The sequence below is a fragment of the Zingiber officinale genome, chromosome 5B (assembly GCF_018446385.1).
Source record: "Zingiber officinale cultivar Zhangliang chromosome 5B, Zo_v1.1, whole genome shotgun sequence".
Taxonomy (NCBI): Eukaryota; Viridiplantae; Streptophyta; class Magnoliopsida; order Zingiberales; family Zingiberaceae; genus Zingiber; species Zingiber officinale.
The window spans coordinates 124770463-124788668 of NC_055995.1; the positions used below are offsets into that span (position 1 = coordinate 124770463).

The window sequence follows — 18206 nt, forward strand, 5'->3', positions numbered from 1 at the left end:
ACGTAATGATAAATGATAGGACATATTGTTGAAGATTTGAATTTCACCCATGATATATTATTCTTTCAAATTATTTACACTATTAAATTATTCACTCGGCTGTCTCTCCTACATATTTTTATTATTGACAAAAAAAAGTTAAATGAATAACGAATAGCGAATCATTCCTTATTATTACGTTACAAATGCCACTGATGAATAATTTTATAGGAAAAATTCCTTTTAAATCAAATAAAAATTTTTATTTCTCAATTAAAATTTTGCTCATTTACTATCCCATAGATATAATACAAATTATTGAATCATTCTATATATTTTTATATTTAAATTGTATGACATTAATGTTATGCAAACAACAAGTAAAATCGAAATATTAGAATCTATTTAGGCTTTCCGATATATTTAAATTTTCTTTATAGGATCAATTATTTTCAAAATTAATAGGCCGGGATAGTAATAACTACATACCTACATTTTTTTTTTTTTTTTAAACGCTTACTTCATCTCTAATATCTATGCATATCAATATCATGTTATAGCTAGCCTTTTAATTTTTATCCATTAAAAAACTTTCTTGACAATAGGGTTCAAACCCAAGCTTTAAATTGGTCTGAATCAGATAAACAATTGTCAAATCCTGTCTATTAAATATATTGATTTTATCCTTCTCACTCTACAATTCCATCCTTATCCTCGCCAGCCATTAAAATGAAAGCTATGGAAAATAAAATAAAATAAAATAAAATAATAGATAAATAAAGATTATTCGGTGTTCGCATGGATGTCTCTTCAGCACCATGTACGTTAACCGACACCGTCTGTACTGATCAACCTCAAGGCTTTTGCCTCGATCCTTCCACCCACTTTCATTGGTGGAAGTTGGCCTACCAAAACGTCTCGCGACGACATCTTAACCCTCGATTCGGTGAGCTCAAGCGCCACCCTACCTTCACCGCCTCACGGTCTACGGCTTGCGGTCTGCGCCTCGGCGTCGTCGCCTGCTCATAAACCTACTTGCTGCCGAAGGCAAGCAACTGCCTTCCTCATCTCCTTCCTCTCCTCTCTGTCCCGTGTCTCATGGCATCGGGTGGATCCTCTGGACGGCCAGCCGCATCGGGCTCTAGATCGTTCGATTTCGGCTCCGATGACATCCTGTGCTCCTACGACGATTTCGCCGCCCAGGACACTTCGATTGGGAAGCGATCGGATCCCCCTGGGAAGGTTAGTGTTGCTCTTCTTTTCATTTTCGTATTTCACTTCTCGATGTGACAGTTTTGATGTCGTGGTTTTGGTTAGTTTGGATGATCCTTAATTTGTCATACCTGCCAATAGAATTAAACGTTTAGAGTCTTGGAATGGATGGAGGATTCTATGTTTACCTGTAATTTGCATCTCGAGTCAAGTTTAATGCGATTGTTTGTTAAGGGAAAGGGAATAGGGTTTCGTTTTCCTTTTCATCATATTCACTATTTTCTCGGAATTTGATTGGTCTCCATTTCATGGTTAGCTGCAGATCACCTTTGGATATACATTATCACCATGGAATAATTTGGACATTATGATGTCTTTATCTCACCTTTTCCATGTAATTTTAGATGGTAATCTGCTATGTATGACTGTGTTTCGATGGATTGTCATGTTAACTCCTTGTGTAGGGCTTATGGTGATAATAGAAGTTATTATATTTCATTTTGTTCTAGTCCTTAATCTTCCAACATACCCCTTTTTTTTAAAAAAAAATTCCATCATCATCGCTGAACAGGATCTCCATGAGAATAGCATGGGAAGACCATTACTCAGTATCTATGAACAAGACGAGTATTCCAGGGAAGGTGTATTATCTTCTGTCGAGAAATGCATGAAAAAATATGCTGATAATATACTCCGATCTCTTGATGGTGTTAGCGGGCGTTTGTCACAATTGGAGATAGTTTGCTACAAACTTGAACGATCTGTCAGTGAGCTTCGAGCTGATTTTATTCATGATCAGAGTGAAAAAGATGTGAAATTCAAGTCTCTGGAGAAGCATCTTCAAGAAGTAAGTTAGAGCTGAAATCAAATATTGTTCATTACTATGTACCCCTTAGTTTGTTTGTGGGTACATTTATTCCTTTTTCAATTCCCAAAAGAAGTGGTTCAATCATGACAATCAAATTAACTTTTTTCAATAAAAATAAATGACATGATAAATGCTGTATTTTTTTTTTTGAAAAAAAAATTAATCAGGCATGAAAACAAGAAATTTTTTCTTTGTTTTATTTTCTATTCTCTCTTAAATTTTCCACATGGGGTCAACAAAGGGATTTAGGTTGCAGCCTTTGGAATTTAAGAAGGCACATAGAATATTCCTAAACTCCAATAGGTATTTATAATTTAGCCTTATCAGGATCATGTAGAGTCTTTCATAAACTCAACTGGATAATGATTTTTCTTCTTGAAAATTTTCTCTTACTGAAATCTGTAACGAACTGCCCATTATGATACTGTAGAACTTTCAAATTCTTGTTGGATCATATTGACGTATCTTGGCATTATTTGGCATGATAATTTCTTAAGTCAGTATGTCTATCTGCCTCATTGCTGAAGTATATTTATGTACAACAATAGGGATCCACTTGGTTCTCTGCCTTCCTCATAATATCTCTTTGGTTGATATAACAGTCCAGCTTATTCAGCTATGATTATTTTTAGGCTTTACTTCCACAATAATTAATGAGCATATGATACATCTTTTATACAAGCCATTGAACTATAGTTGGAAAGCCTCAACTAAGCATTTAATACATTTTATCAGCTCTACAGTGTGGGAAATCTACTTTCTAGGATAGCTATGTAGCGTCTGCGTTTATTCATAATGCACCAGTTTTTCTATTTGATATATTCTAGATTTCTGTTCTAATCTAAAGCTTTTCATTAATATTGCACTATTCTTTGAGTAATATGAACACATTCTTTGATTCCATTGGGTTTTCTACTACTTCAATTACTAAATTGAATCAAAATGCCCTTCCATTTCAGATTTTTCATCCATAGTTCAATTGTGCTTTTAACATGGTTATATCAGTCAGCTTTGAGCTTATATCAATAACTGATGAGACAGACAAATTATAGAAAAGCTTGATTTGTTACCAATCAATAGTATAATGACTAAATTGATACAAGATAAGAGATTTATAACTAGCTGGACAATGACATCTTGAGTTGATGGGTGAGCAAACTAATATTTTGTGATTGTCACCATCATCGTCATTACAACAATATTTAGGTTTGCAAACAAATTGTATGTATTTTATTGAGCTCTATGCAAAGCTATGCCATTAGTTTTCAAATTATTTAAATTCTTTAGCACATTCACTAGAGTTTGTTGAATATTAATCTCTCTATTTCTAAAGGGATTGAGAGAGATGTTTTACATAGATACAAGTATGATGATTGAAATGTGGAGAAGATCGTAAAATACTTTTAAAACTTAAAGGAAAGTTCTACAAAATGACGGTTATACTTGCTATGTTATATAAAGATGAATGTTGGACTATAACTCAAGCACATGTAAAAGCACTAAAAATAGGAAGAAACTCAGAACTAAACTATATATCTTATTATCTAATGAATTACTAGAACAAATGTTTATAGCTATATGTTTACAAGAGATAAAGATAAGCTAGAGATAAAATAGGAAGATAAGATAAGATATTTTACACTCCCCCTCAAGCTGGATGGTATATGTTATACATCCCAAGCTTGTATATTAACCGATCAAACATAGGCTTAAAGAGAGCCTTTGTAAGTGTATGCAACCTGTTGTGTGGTAGGTACGTAGGAGACTTTGTTAATGCCTTCATCAATCTTCTCCTTAATGAAATGTTGGCCAATCTCAACATGTTTCGTTCTATCATGATGGACAGGGTTGTGTGAAATTGAGATTACAGCTTTGTTGTCGCACCAAATAATAATGGAGCTTTGCTTCGGTATGTGTAGTTCTTCAAGGAGTTGTTTCAGCCAAAGGGCTCCACATATACCAAGAGCAGTGGAATGAAGCTCAGCCTCGACACTACTTCTTGCTACAACAAACTGTTTCTTACTTCGCCAAGTGACTAGATTTCCTAACACAAAAGAATAATAAACCGAAGTGGATCTCCGATCATTCGGACACCCTACCCCATCAGCATCAACAAATACTTCAACATTTCTTGTGACATTCTTTTTGAACATCAACCCTTTGCCAGTGGTTCCCTTTAGATTCTTTAAAATTTTGTTTGGAACATTCAAGTGACATTGATATGGTGAGTGCATAAATTGACTAATACAACTCACCGGAAATGCGATGTTAGGTCTGGCTTGCGCAAGATAAATCAATCTGCTAACAAGTCATTGAAACATGCCTTGGTCTATTGGTGAATCTTCTGGATGAGTCGCAAGTTTTACATTTGGATCTATGGGAGTATCAACATGTTTACATCCGGGTTAACGGTGTCTCTTAGCAAGTCAAGAATGTATTTTCGTTGTGAGACAAATATTCCATCCTTGCTTCGAGCAACTTCCATTCCAAGGAAAAATCGAAGTTTCCCAAGATCCTTCATTTCAAATATTGCTGCAAGATGTTTCTTGATTCTTTCCATTTCTCTAAGGTTATTACCAGTGATTATAATGTCGTCTATATAAATCATCAGTATGACAATCTTATCCTTTACTCTATGGTGAAATAGAGTATGGTCGGTGTGAGCTTGCTTGTAACCAAGCTGCTGAACTTGGCAAACCTGTCAAACCAAGCCTTAGGAGATTACTTTATACCGTAGAGAGCCTTCTTTAGACGACAAACTGAGGTTTCTTTATTCTTGTTGAACCAGGTGGCAGATCCATGTACACCTCTTCTGGTAGATCACCGTTGAGAAAGACATTCTTGACGTCTAGTTGGTGAAGTGGTCAATCTAAGTTTGCTACAAGAGATAATAATACTCGAATAGTGTTGATCTTTGCCACATGAGCGAAAGTCTCTTGGTAGACAATTTGTAAGTTTGTGTGTACCCCTTGGGCACGAGACGAGCTTTGTATCTTTCAACCAAACCATCGCTTTTGCACTTAATCGTGAAGACCCACCTGCAACCAACCGGGTTCTTTCGTCGATTAACTATGCCCCTTGTATCATTGTTTTCCAAGGCTTTGATCTCTTCATAGACTGTTGTACGCCAATGTTTGTGTTTAAGAGCCTCATCAATATTGGTTGGTACTGCTATTTCTGAAGATTTGTTACCAAAACACACATATGTCTAGATATATGAGAGTATCTAAAAAAATCTGAGATTGGATGTTGAGTACACAAACGAATACCTTTACGAAGTGTGATTGGCATATCCAATTGTGGCAGCTTAGTATCATCAAGACCATAACTTGAGCCAGACGAGTGAGGTGCTAGAGATACAAATCAGACTTGTTTTGTACGTGCTTTCTTCTTCTGTAAGTCATTGGAAAAAATTCAACGGGTCTAGAAATTTTGGGTATGGAGTGATACGAGGAGATATTTAAGGTAATTGTGGATTTTCTTGACTTGAAATTTCTTGATCTGCAGAAGGAGGGTGATCTTGAATTTTGAATTTCTGGGTCTTGTGAAAGTAAAATAGATTCCAGATTTTGTGGAGTTAAGATCTCCCTTGTGCTCGATTAGGAGGTGCATTTGTTTCCCAAAAATATTCCCAATTAGTTAGAGAAATATGCGATAGGGCCAAATTTTTAATCAGAGACTCCCCTCGTGTCGAAAGCTTCGAATAAAAGGATTGATGTTAAAAAAAGGTGACATCTCTAGAGATAAAATATTTTCTCTTCGAAAGAGAATAACATCTATAACCTTTTTTTTGGTGGAAGAGTACCCAACAAAAATGCACTTGTGACTTCTAGGATCTAACTTAGACTTAAGATGATTATGAATATGAACGAAAACTGAGCATCCAAATATGCGTAAAGGAAGATCTGAAAAAATATAAGATTTTAGAAAATATTCTTGAAGAGTGAAAACATTTTTAAAATATTCAGTTCCATTATCAATTCAAAGAATTTGGATACGAGAGTTAAATTGTGTGAGAATCATATTATAAAATTGCTCAAATATATGCGCAACTTCAGATTTTTCACGTAAAAGAAATATCTAACAAACTCGAGAATGGTCATCAATAAAGGAAATAAACCACCTTTTATTTGAAATTGAAGAAATTCGTGAGGGACCCCATAGGTCACTATGAACCAGGGAAAAGTTTCGAAGCATGATATGAAAAAGGAACCCTAGTGTGTTTAGCTAATTGATAGATTTCACACACAAAGTGATCTGAAGAAAGAAATAACGAAGGAAATGAGCGATGTATATAAGAGACGCTAGGATGGCCAAGGCGGTGATGGAGTGGCTTTATTTGGTGGTGGCGGTGAGAAGAGATTGAACTAAGAACAACTTACTTCACAACAAAAAGCATGAGAGTTAGCACATAGAGAGTAGTACAATCCAACCATCTCAGCAAGACGCCCAATCGTCCTCCCTGAGTTCCGATCCTGAAAAACACACGAGTTTTGGGAAAAATTAGCCACACAATCTGAATCTTGAGTTAGTTTGCTAATTGAGAGTAAGTTATATGATAACTTTGGAACAAATAAAACTTTTTGCAGCAAAAGTTTGGGACAAGAGTCACAGTTCCAATTCTCACTATTGGTGAAACATATCCATCCGGTAAAGTAACAATACGAGTACTAGAATATGGACTGTATGAAGAAAAATAGTACGAGTACCCTACATATGCTCAGAAGCATCATAATCAATAATCCAAGACTCGCCCGACGTGGCTGACTCATTCATAGTAGAGGAGGAAATATCATGAGTCATCAAGGATGTAGAGGACGAGAACATTTGACCAATCTGATCGAGTTGGGCTTGGGTGAAGGTCAAAGATGATGAGGATGCTGCATCGGATTTGGCTGCAACCAGAGGCTTGGATCTGTCTTTCTTGCTTTGGTTGCGTTGGACTTAATCTATGAGTTTACCGTGAAGTTTCCAGCATGTTTCTTTGGTGTGATGGGGACGGTTACAATGATCACACCAAAGAGGTTTGCGAGAGTTGCGAGAGTTGGGGTATTGAGCAACCATGACAGATGCATCGAAATTAATGGACGAAGCAGAGGGCATGGAGGAGCCACCAAGCATGATGCGGCGGGGTTGTTCTTCACGACGGGCCTCTGAAAAAATAACATCAAGACTCGGGAGCGGTTTAATGCTTAGGACGTGACCACGAACATCATCGAGAATAGGATTGAATCCGGTCAAAAAATCGTAGTAATTTACGATAGATCTCGTTGTTGGCAATGTTAGTCTAGGCCGGCAGTCTAGGCCGACAGTCCAGGCCGACCGAGTAAAGCGATCAAGTTCTTGCTAGAGTTTGGTGAGAGAATTGAAATATTGAGTGACTGTACAATCATCTTGATGCAGATTTATGGAACGATGTCGTAGATCGAACATTTGTGAAGAGTCCTCCAAATCCAAATAGACTAAGTTGATTGCGTCTCATGTTGCTTTCGCCATCAAATAGAGGAGATGAATTTCAGTAATGGTCTCATCCATCGAGTGTAGGAGTCATGCCATTACCATGGAGTTCTGGATGTTCCAATTAGCAAAGGAAGGGTCGGTTGAAGATGACTTGGGAATAGAACCATTGAGATAACCGAAACGACCCTTCTCTCGAATGATAAGTTGGACGGATTTGGACCATTGTAGATAATTCCGGATAGAGAACTTAAAGCTAGTGATTTGGAAGAATAAAGAATTATCAGAAGTAATGAGAGCAATTATGGGGTTTGATTGACCAACGCCCGAAGACACATCCTGCTCACTCTTATAAAACACGAGTTTCCTCAAAAAAATGCTTTTATTGCTCTAATACCATAAAAGCACTAAAAACAAGGAGAAACTCAGAACTAAATTATATATCTTATTATCTAATGAATTACAAGAACATATATTTATAGTTATATGTTTACAAGAAATAAAGATAAGCTAGAGATAAAATAGGAAGATACGCTAGAGATAAAATAGGAAGATAAGCTGGAGATAAAACAGGAAGATAAGATATTCTACAACATGAGAGTTGCAGAGATGAGAATGTTACGGTGGATGTGTGGACATACAAGGATGGACATGATAAGAAATGAGAACATTAGAGAGAAAGTCGGGTTGCATCTATTCAGGGAAAACTCTGACACATTTAAGAAAGTATAGACATGTACTTAGACGATCAATAAACGTTCCAGTTAGGCAATGTGAAACTATGACAAATATGCACATTAAACGAGGAAGAGGAAGGTCAAAAAAGACTTAGTTAGAAACAATAAAATAAGATAAAATGTACTTAAATTTAGATGATGATATAAGTAGAGGATAGAGTCCAATGACGTAGAAGGATCCATATAGCCGCCCCCATAAAGCTTGATTGTTGTTGTTAATCTCTCTATTTCTTGTACTCTAATTGATGGTTTAACAATAGAATATAATTCTTACATTTAAACATGTACATCAGAATCTATTTTTTGCCATTTTATCATAGATTGGAGCTACATGTGATTGCTCCAAGATGTAATACGTTTGCATTCTATCCATTTTGATAAAACCTCAAATATCCATTTTAACATTGTCATATCTATTTACTTAAATTTTTTTTATATGTATTATTTTATATTAATAACACTCTAATCAGTAGAGCAGGTCTTACAACAATCCTATAAAACTCTCTTTTAACCCTAAATGCTACACGTTGATTACATAAGACTCTAGGAACTCCATTACAAACATACTCTTTATCCTGATTAATGATACATTCATTAATATATCCTTAATAATAAATCAAAAGATATTTGCAACTCTTATAGAACTTAATGCTTGTTTATCTTAGTTACTCCCTCAATTTTTTTTTTCTGTTTATTAACATTTGATTTCATACATTTAATTTCAATTCCACATTACTAAAACCTCTACTTTCTAATTTTTTTTTCCATAAAGGTTCAAGTTTGGTTTATTTACACTCCCATAAATTAGAAGGGATATTTATGCTAATAAAATACACTAATTATCTTAAATGTTATTAGTGAGATCATTTTGTACATACACAAAAAGATATAAATTTAGAGCTAACCCTTGATGTTCAACCAACAATTACAGAAAGTTATTTTGCAACATTACTAAAAGTTCTAACACGCAAGGAGCCTATTATCATACATATCCTTTATCATATTAATATTATTATAGATATTCTTTTTTTTTTCCTTTATAAAACCCACCGCAATAATTATGTAGGGAATTGGGACTAACATATTATTTTTCTAGATAAACATTCATTGTATGCAATTTTTTCTTCTTTTCAATATTTTTTTCATTAACTGTCTTATTAAAGAGGTAGCATCTGGGCTGATTCATCTGAGTATAAACTAAATTATTTTCTGAAATGTTTGTTTCCATCTCCTATCCTTCTCTTAATAAATCTTTCCTAAAGTTTGATGGTATAACTCAACTCCATCCCTTTAGAATTAGAGCAATGTTTATATATGACATTTTTTAATAAATTGATACTAAACTTTTCCTCCATTTCTTTGTCATTTTCTTCATTCTTAAAACAATAACTTAGTTATCCAATATTTTGTGATAACTCTTTATCCTGGTTGCATGATATTCTTTGCCATTCTGCCCCATAAGAATGATATTTTTGTAAAGGAAGAGGGATTCTTGGAAAGCAGTAGAGACCATTTATTTGCTCTTTGATGAGGCTTATTACTATTAATACATCCAAAAGTCATAAGCCCCATGTTATTTGGGATTGACTAGATGGAATTAAGCTGAAAAGTCCATTTATATGGTCTTTGATGAAGTTCACTACAATAAACAGAGCCAAAAAACATGAATCTCATATTATTCTGGGTTGACTACATGGATTGCTTAGTCTACCGAGCCATTGACCATCTCATCATTTGTATCAAGGTAATGCAAACTCCTTTCCCCTATCCTTGAACATCTCTGGCCTTGACTATAACTCCTTGCCCAACTAAGCTTGGTTGATAAACTGGGGGAACTGAAGCCTCAGCCTCTTGAACTCCACACTTGACATACTTTCTCTATCGAAGATAATAAATGTGAAAAATGATGCTTTTCTGTGGACAAGTCTAACATTGTATGCAGAATTTGCCATATTTTTTTATGTGCCTAAGATGGTCTTAAATTTACTTTCAAGATATTAAGTGATTAACATGCATGTCCTATGAATATCCTTGAAATTCGTTAATTTCTATCTCATTCCATGCAGTGGAGCATAGCATGATACTTGATTCCTGTACCTGTTTAATCCATTTTTACAATGCTTTCTACCATGTTCACGGAGAAATATTAAGTGTTTAATTCTGAGAATGCTCTTTAGTTCTTTTCATTCTTTCATCTGTTGTTTCATTTTCTGGAAGTTAGCAGATTTGGTTTCTTTGTACTTTCCTGTTCAGGTGCATAGATCTGTTCAAATTCTGAGAGATAAGCAAGAACTTGTTGAAACTCAAAAGGAATTAGCCAAACTTCAATTAGTGCAGAAAGAATCTACAGAGAAGAATGAGAATGCTAATGCTCGAGCAGCATCAGAGCCAAAAAGCCAGAATGACAAACCTGACACTGGAAACCAACAACTGGCACTTACTTTACCTCGTCAAACTGTTCCAACAGTCCTTCCCGCTGGAAATTCTCAGCCAGTCCAGCAATACAAAGAACTAGCTATACCCCAGCAAGCACCTGTGCCCCCCAATGTTCAACAAGACCAAATTATGACTAGCCAAGCTGCCAATTACTATGGTCAGCATCTAACAGTTCTTCAAGACCAACGCAGTCAACCTGTCCAGCCTGAGCAGCAGTACATGCAGCCGAGATCCCAGCTTCAGGACAGACCCATTCAGGCACCGCCACAGCTGCCAGTAAATCAGAACCAACCTCCATCTTTTCCTCAATACTTCCAACAACTGCCTCCACAGACAGATCAGCAGCTGCCACAACAAACTGCTGCACAGGCTCAAATCAGACCACCTCCACCATCATATACCCCTTACCCATCTCAACCTGTGAATCCCGCTCCTGAAATGTTTCCTAGCAGCATGCCTATGCAGGCTCCTAATCCAGCAATTCCACAGCCTGGAGGGATACGCCCCGAAGCTTTTGCATATGGTTATGGAGGGACAGGCAATTCGGTGTCACAGCCATCTCCACCTTTGCATCATGGCATGCAACAGTCAATGCAGCCTCCGGTCAGCCAGAGCTCCTTTGGGCCACAGCTAGGCAAGGGTGGTGGGTACATGGGCAATGCACCTTATCCACTGCCATCGCACAATATACAAGGCTACAACACAGCCTACAGCTATCCACCAAGCAACCTTCCATCTGCTAGGAACCAGTACGACTCCCAGTTCATCCGCAATCACCCCTATGGAGAAATGATTGAGAAAGCTATCAGCATGGGATTCGATAAGATTCAGGTTGTAAGCGTTGTCCAGCGGATGAGCGACAGTGGGCAGCCGATGGATTTTAATGCTCTGCTCGATAGATTGAATGGACAATCTGGTGGGATTTCTGCAAGAGCATGGTGAGAATAAATGGTAGGCGCTTGCTTCTCTTTTTTTTTTAAATCAATGTCGCCTGTACATTAATAATCTCACTGAGTTCATGGCGTTGTAGATACGATTTCTATTCTTAATGTCTGAACCTTTATCAATTTGTTACGTGAAATGTCGAGAGTTAAACATCCTATCGTGTGATTTGCTGGAGCTTGAGTTAAATTTGTAAAGGGCGGGGATAGAGTTTTATTCTGGGCGGACTTGGCTGTCCGAATTGGCATGGAGCAGCAGGAAGTTGTACATGGCTCCTACAATCCGTCTTCTTACTCGAGTTGAAATCTTTTCCTTCTCATGGGTTGATGATTCTTCTCTTTAAATGCCCTTTTATATATAGGAATGCCTTACCCGCGGCGCCCGAGTCCCAGGGCCTTTATATTAACTCTGGTAAGAGAGAGTCCACGGTCAATTTAGACATGGGTACGCAAGAATCTTTATATATATTCTGATTTAAGTCGGATATAATCCAAAACATAAATTTAAATGGATTTAGTCATTTAGATAAGGAAAATTGGGTTATGCATGACTTTGACTATGAATACTAGCGAAAACATGATTATCCGATCCACTGCAATGTAAACCTGCTAGCTCTATTGAATGCCAATGGTCTCGCTTCCTTTTCCCGAAAATAAAAAGAAAAAAAAAAAGATGTTAGTTCTACTTCAAAAGGATAATATTAAAAGGTCAGAATCTGACCCGTTAAAATTATTTTAATAATATCATATGTATATATTAATTATATGTATATACATATATGTATTATGATTGAATAATAGAAAATTTTAGCTGGTCAGATTCTATGGGTTAATTGTGCACCGTGATCACTGATCAACATCAAGAGAGTTTTTCGAAAACCAGTAGTTCAGAAAACAACGATCTCGCAACACGCGTTTACCTCCCATTTAATGCACGACATGTAATCAGAGAACCAGGTGCTCCAAGTCTTAAACAAAAGCAAATTGCTCGCAATTATACAGCAGCAAAGTATGTTGTTGAAAGCATCGACTGATGGAGAAATGAAATGCATCTGCAGATATTCAGGAGCTATCGTCGAGCAGACTGCATCTGTTCAGATGATAATCTCGCGGGTAGAACAAGTGACTCAGCAATGGTTTTGACTTCCGCGATCATGGCGACCACGTCGTTAAGCCGATTCACAGCAGAACCCACGCCCTGCGATCCATTCAGATAATCAAGAACACAAAAGAATCTGAAAGAGTCTATATTTCTTTCACTAGTAGCAGATAATGATTAGATTAGAAAGCAAAAGAACGCATACCACACCAGCTGCTCCTGCTGTTAAAGCCATAGGTGCAGTAACAGCGCTTAATCCAGATGAGCACATAACTGGAATCTGAACTGCTCGGGAAATGGAGTATGCAGCTGCTAGCGTTGGTGTGGCCTACATTTTAAAGAGGAAAAATATCACATTTTTCATCACAAGTGTGCTAAGATTTCTTATTCGTACTGTTGTTACCTTCTCGATCAAACCAAGGACACCAGGTTTTGATGGGCTTGAGTATTTCCCTCCTTCAGTTTGGATTATATCAGCACCTTCCTGTTCCAGCAACTCTGCTAGCTTCACCTTTTTAAATTGGAAAAAAACAACGAGAGATTGTGTTAGCGACAAATCTCAGTTTACGAGGATATAAATGAGCTACCTGATCAGGGAGACTAAGCATGTGTGGCACGGTTACAGACAGTGTAATGGATGGAAGAATCCTTCTAGTTTCTCTAGTGAGCTTTAGAATCTGACAATGGCACCACAGAATAGTGACGAGATAGAAATAGCTGAAAATACTCGAGGAACTGCAAGGAAAAATACGATCATGATTCATATACCTGTTCAGGGGAAAACTGAATTCCCATCTCGTAGAAAGAATCATAATTTCCAATTTCCACCTGCATTTAGCACAAGGATTTTAATGTTTGGTATGGCAGACAATCCGATCGAAACCAGTCAAGTTCATCGCATCCTAACCATTTGGGCACCTGCTTCCACTGCAGAAGGAAATGCCAAAGGGTCCACAGAGGAAACACAAATCTGCAAGACCAAGATCATCATAAGAAAGAAGAGCTGTGGTATCTGCACAAATCAGTTTGTTTGACAAACTGATGCACTAAAAATGCTATAATGAAGACCCTGAAAATAAGATTACACGCAAGAATTACCGGTAGAGACGTCAAATCCAGAGCAAGCTCTACCAATTCCCGGTCACAAGCTATATCGACATGTGTTGCACCTCCCTGTCATTTACGCAACACAATGAAGCATCTCAATAGCCATTAAAAGGCAAATAGTCATGAAAGAGGGCACACCTTCTCTGCAGCTATGACTACGGAGGCAACCTTATCCTTGTCGAAATTTTGAAGCCCTGATATGATCTGCAAAATGGCATGACCAATGAACGCAAATTGCTAAGCTCAGCGAACTTAACGGAGAACTTAACCTTGAGTGCTCTCCTCTCGCGGAAGTCGCTGAGAACGGATTCCTTGGTGGTCGAAAGCGAGGCTCTCGGGACCGCAGAAGGCCGACGCTTCGGTGGGCGGCCGCCGCCAGTCGCCTGCCGAAGGTGGCGGACGGTAGTTTCGGCGCTTCCGTGGGGGAGATGAGAGGCAGCCTTAGGCAAGGATCGAACTGGGAGGACGACTGCCATCGCGGCTGCGTGAGCCATTTCTACCGGCACTTCTCTCCTCTGTTCTGCGTCACTTGGGGTACGTGAAACGAGATAAGATTGAGCCACTGTTTTTTAAAAAAGGATTTTCAAAAATTTTAAAATGACTCTAAACAGAATTAATTGAGCAATATTTGAATACATTGGGCCATCATGGGCCAAACTAATTGGGCTTGAAAAGGATAAAAAAACATGAAGAAAATACTATTAACGATACTTTACTGAACTAACTTGTCAAACTACATACGCAAGTTTAAGGTTTCTCATTTGGAAATATATCTGACTTTCATAATATTCAAGTCATAAAAGATATTCTTTTCTTTCTTTCGTTCTGTCTTTCTTTAGTAAAATAATCACAAGATTTTTTTATATTTTTATTATACTCATTTAAAAATTTACTGTTCTCAATTTATTATTTATCTTATAGAATTAAGATCTTAGAATATAAATATATTAAGAAGAATTGAAAGAGTACATTAATTTTGATTTAAAATGTCTCTAGTTTTATTAGTTAGTTTTCAATAGTTTCTCAATGTATTTATCGCCTTTGGATCTGAATTCAATAGCGTAAAGTGAAAATAGTGAATTTTTTAATTTGCAAAGACTAAATAAAATTTATCATAAAACTCGTTGTAAAATATAGAACAATAATACTCACTAACTAACACTACTAATTTGAAAAATATCAAAATTTTGAATTTTGAATTTTAAAATTTAAATTTTGAATGAATAGAAGTTTAAATCAAAATTAATATATTTTTGGAAGTCTCTTTAATGTATTTATGTCTTTAGATTTGAATTCGATAGTGTAAATTGAGAGTAATACATTACAAATGTTTGGACTCCTGTTTCAAAAAATATTAAACTTTAAAATTTTTGAATACTAAAATTAATTGATAGACCTAGAAAATTACAAACCATTTCAAACCAAAATTAATATATTCTTATAAGCTTTTTTTCAATGAATTTATACTTTCGGATAATAATGAATTTTGAATAGATATAGTAAAAATATAAAGAAATCTCATCTTTATTTAGTATTTAGTGAAAGAAATAGAAGAGCAAAGGCATATTTTGGGAATATGTTACCTGATTTAGATGTATATTATTCCTCTAATCATTGGAGCGGTGGATTCAATGTGAAATGAGTTGGCGCATCTAAAGAAAATCTAGTTGTGGATCACATTCGTACCACAAGAATAAGAGGGAGCTAGGAGATTTAGCAAAGTCAAAAGCATTTATCACGGGGATGGAGGAGCCACCTGCTACGCTTCTATTGTTTATGCCTTAACGTTCTTTGACTTGTATTGTGCCAGTTTGTGAAAACACTTGGATGGGTACCTTCATAAGAAATTGAATCCATCATATCACTTTTTAATATTAATTTTTCACATGGGGGCAAATTGTTGATTGACATCGATCGATCGATCGATCGTCTGTCTGGCTGAGGAACGCTTGACTTGGAAGGAAAGATACGAAACACAATCAGACAAACTGACCTTAATTTGCACTCTTGTTTACCACTCAAACTAGCTATCTAAAATGTAATTTTAAGCCTTTTTTTCATCATTATATATATATATATATATATATATATATATATATATATATATATATAATTAAAATTTTATGATAATTGTAAAGGTCTTAGACTGTTGCATTAATTATTAGGGTTCTAAAAAAAATTCTAAGTTTATATGGTAGCAAAAGGTAGTACCATGGTACTCTAAGGGGGCTTTGAATTTGTCCATATTTGGTTCTCTTGATTTTTAATCATACATGATATATGATTCTAATATATTGGTCGTTGTCAAGCATCTTTGACCAAAAATGTTTGGCAATCGATTGATCATGGTCAAACATTCTTAAAATTGTTAAATATTTTTAACCCACCCAAAGTGTTTATTGATTCTAAAGCCCTCATATTCATGCCAAATAAACATCTAGTTAGTATCACTTTCAGTCAATTAGTTGATCAACTATTAGTTTGGACTATAGTAACAAAGTGGGTTTGGCAAAGGATGAATTTAAGAGATAGGTGTAGGGTAATGTTGTTGGATGCTCCCTTTAGATAAGAGAAAAGTGTTGTTATTCCAATTAATAAAAATAATTTAGATTCTTTTTCTTTTGGCATCCGGTCAAGCGGCAATGCATTCTTCATGCCACTTTCTGTGGCCGATCAAGAGGCAGAAGAAACTAGCTAGGAATTAAGCCATTTCTCCATCTCCCTCATGCTGAATCATCAGCTTAATTCAGTCATTAATGGTGAAGAAGAGCCACTAACTAGGGCTTGGGCGTCAAAGACACCAACCGCCCTCCATCTACCAAGCATCTATCGATCGTCGTCTCGTATACCCGATCGATGCTTAGGCCTCACTTAGTCACTTCTGACGTCGACAACACCGTGAAACTAAACGTAAAATCCAACTCCCTTCCGTGGTTTCCTTTAGTAACCAGTCAACAATGTCAGGCCCGCCCCCCTCTCCTTGTCTGCTCATTTCCTTTTCATGTCTGCTTTCAGAAAAAAGTTTGTGTCAGAAAGCATATATATTTCAGCAAAGGGTAGCCGTCATCTTCGCGGCTCATTCAGAACACCCCACGTTTTCTAAAGAGAATAAATTATCATTTATCTTTATCTTAATACGGCGGTCCTTTACTTAAAGAGGTTTGACACCCAGTGAAGAGAAAGAATACATACAGTACACGAGATATATAGCTTGATATAGGCTAACCAACATTTAATATACGTATAGAATAGAAATACATGCACCAAATTCTCGTCCGTTGTCTTCCTTGCCGTCATATTTACCGGTTGTAGGATGATACGGTGAATACGGAGGGGCTTTTGAGTCGGATCAAAATTCAGAAGATCAACTGATATAACAATTAAAGTTAAAAAAGAGTCAATACTTAGGATCAACATAGTTGATCATCTTAGTCGAGAGGTTATTTGACCAGACCCTTGGATTGATCGAATTCCGAGTCCCTCACTACTAATGACATCCAAGTTAGTACCATCTAGATCGAGCTAGGTCCTCTGCATCACTCGAAGATAACACAGTTAACTATTTTGATTGAGTAATTTAGTCGATCGGACCTATAATCCAATCGGACAAATTAGACACTTAGTTCGACCGAACTCTAGGCCAAACGGAGACGCCGAGTGAAGAACGAGTCCTCGATAACATTCCTCAACTCCAACTTGGTTGTCCTTGCAAACGAAAGCTCATTGGGCTATAGAAAGGACTTAGTCAGTTTACCAGCTAATCATACTAAGGGTCCCTCAACCCAACGACCTCTTATTCCTTTTTTGATATTTTGTACAACGGATGAATGATAATAGTCCATATGCAAGTTGTACACTAGAAGCTTCCACTCTGCCAAATAAAGGGATAACGGGTCCATTTTGGGAAAGGTTAAAGCATCTTTATAGCTTGTCTTTTTTTTTATAAATATCTTGAGATTTTTTAACAAATAAATAGTAACACTTTAAAAGGGAGCCTCCATGTCTCCAGAGCGTAACGCAGATGATGGACGCATGAGATCTCTGGCGTAATGACCAGTGATCGATTCTTAGGAACTGATGACCTGGGATTTACCCCATGATGCGCCTATGGCCTGTGTACTTACATGTACCTCCCTCCATATCCTTGGGGCCGATACTAGGGGGCCGCTAAGATAGCGGATCTACCTTTTTCAAAAGGGGGTCTCCATCTATAAGTGCAGATACGCTACACATACACGATGCTATGCAATTTTACACACCCATAACCACTGTTCATTACCTTCGGCGAGATCACTGACTTGAGTGTCGGAGTGCCTGCGCTGGGACCTCTCCCTAGCCCGATTATTGAAGTTCCTTTTGACACGTAGGAC

At 36.8% G+C, this 18206-nt stretch overlaps 2 protein-coding genes across 2 annotated transcripts; one reads left to right on the top strand and one right to left on the bottom strand.

Moving 5' to 3' along the window:
• Positions 1 to 933: 933 nt before the first annotated feature.
• Positions 934 to 11770, top strand: LOC121985785 (altered inheritance of mitochondria protein 3-like). The gene is made up of 3 exons (XM_042539425.1): positions 934 to 1221; positions 1763 to 2038; positions 10507 to 11770. The coding sequence occupies exons 1-3, from the start codon at positions 1078 to 1080 to the stop codon at positions 11629 to 11631; spliced, it is 1545 nt and encodes a 514-aa protein (XP_042395359.1). The 5' UTR covers positions 934 to 1077; the 3' UTR covers positions 11632 to 11770.
• Positions 11771 to 12516: 746 nt separating this feature from the next.
• LOC121987832 (uncharacterized protein ycf23-like) lies at positions 12517 to 14390 on the bottom strand. The gene is made up of 9 exons (XM_042541554.1): positions 14106 to 14390; positions 13975 to 14040; positions 13828 to 13902; positions 13637 to 13699; positions 13498 to 13557; positions 13317 to 13406; positions 13133 to 13240; positions 12935 to 13057; positions 12517 to 12828 (listed from the first exon to the last, which is right to left on the bottom strand). Exons 1-9 carry the CDS (start codon positions 14328 to 14330, stop codon positions 12700 to 12702), a joined length of 939 nt encoding a protein of 312 aa, XP_042397488.1. The 5' UTR covers positions 14331 to 14390; the 3' UTR covers positions 12517 to 12699.
• Positions 14391 to 18206: the final 3816 nt, after the last annotated feature.

Excerpts from the sequence above, each read along its gene's own strand:
- LOC121987832 (XM_042541554.1), bottom strand. The coding sequence starts at position 14,330 with ATGGCTCACGCAGCCGCGATGGCAGTCGTCCTCCCAGTTCGATCCTTG. Across the intron at positions 13,407-13,497 it reads TTCAGTTTTCCCCTGAACAG|ATTCTAAAGCTCACTAGAGA; the intron begins GTATATGAATCA and ends TGCCATTGTCAG. Across the intron at positions 13,241-13,316 it reads TGCTTAGTCTCCCTGATCAG|GTGAAGCTAGCAGAGTTGCT; the intron begins GTAGCTCATTTA and ends CAATTTAAAAAG.
- LOC121985785 (XM_042539425.1), top strand. The coding sequence starts at position 1,078 with ATGGCATCGGGTGGATCCTCTGGACGGCCAGCCGCATCGGGCTCTAGA. Across the intron at positions 1,222-1,762 it reads GATCGGATCCCCCTGGGAAG|GATCTCCATGAGAATAGCAT; the intron begins GTTAGTGTTGCT and ends ATCGCTGAACAG. Across the intron at positions 2,039-10,506 it reads TGGAGAAGCATCTTCAAGAA|GTGCATAGATCTGTTCAAAT; the intron begins GTAAGTTAGAGC and ends TTTCCTGTTCAG.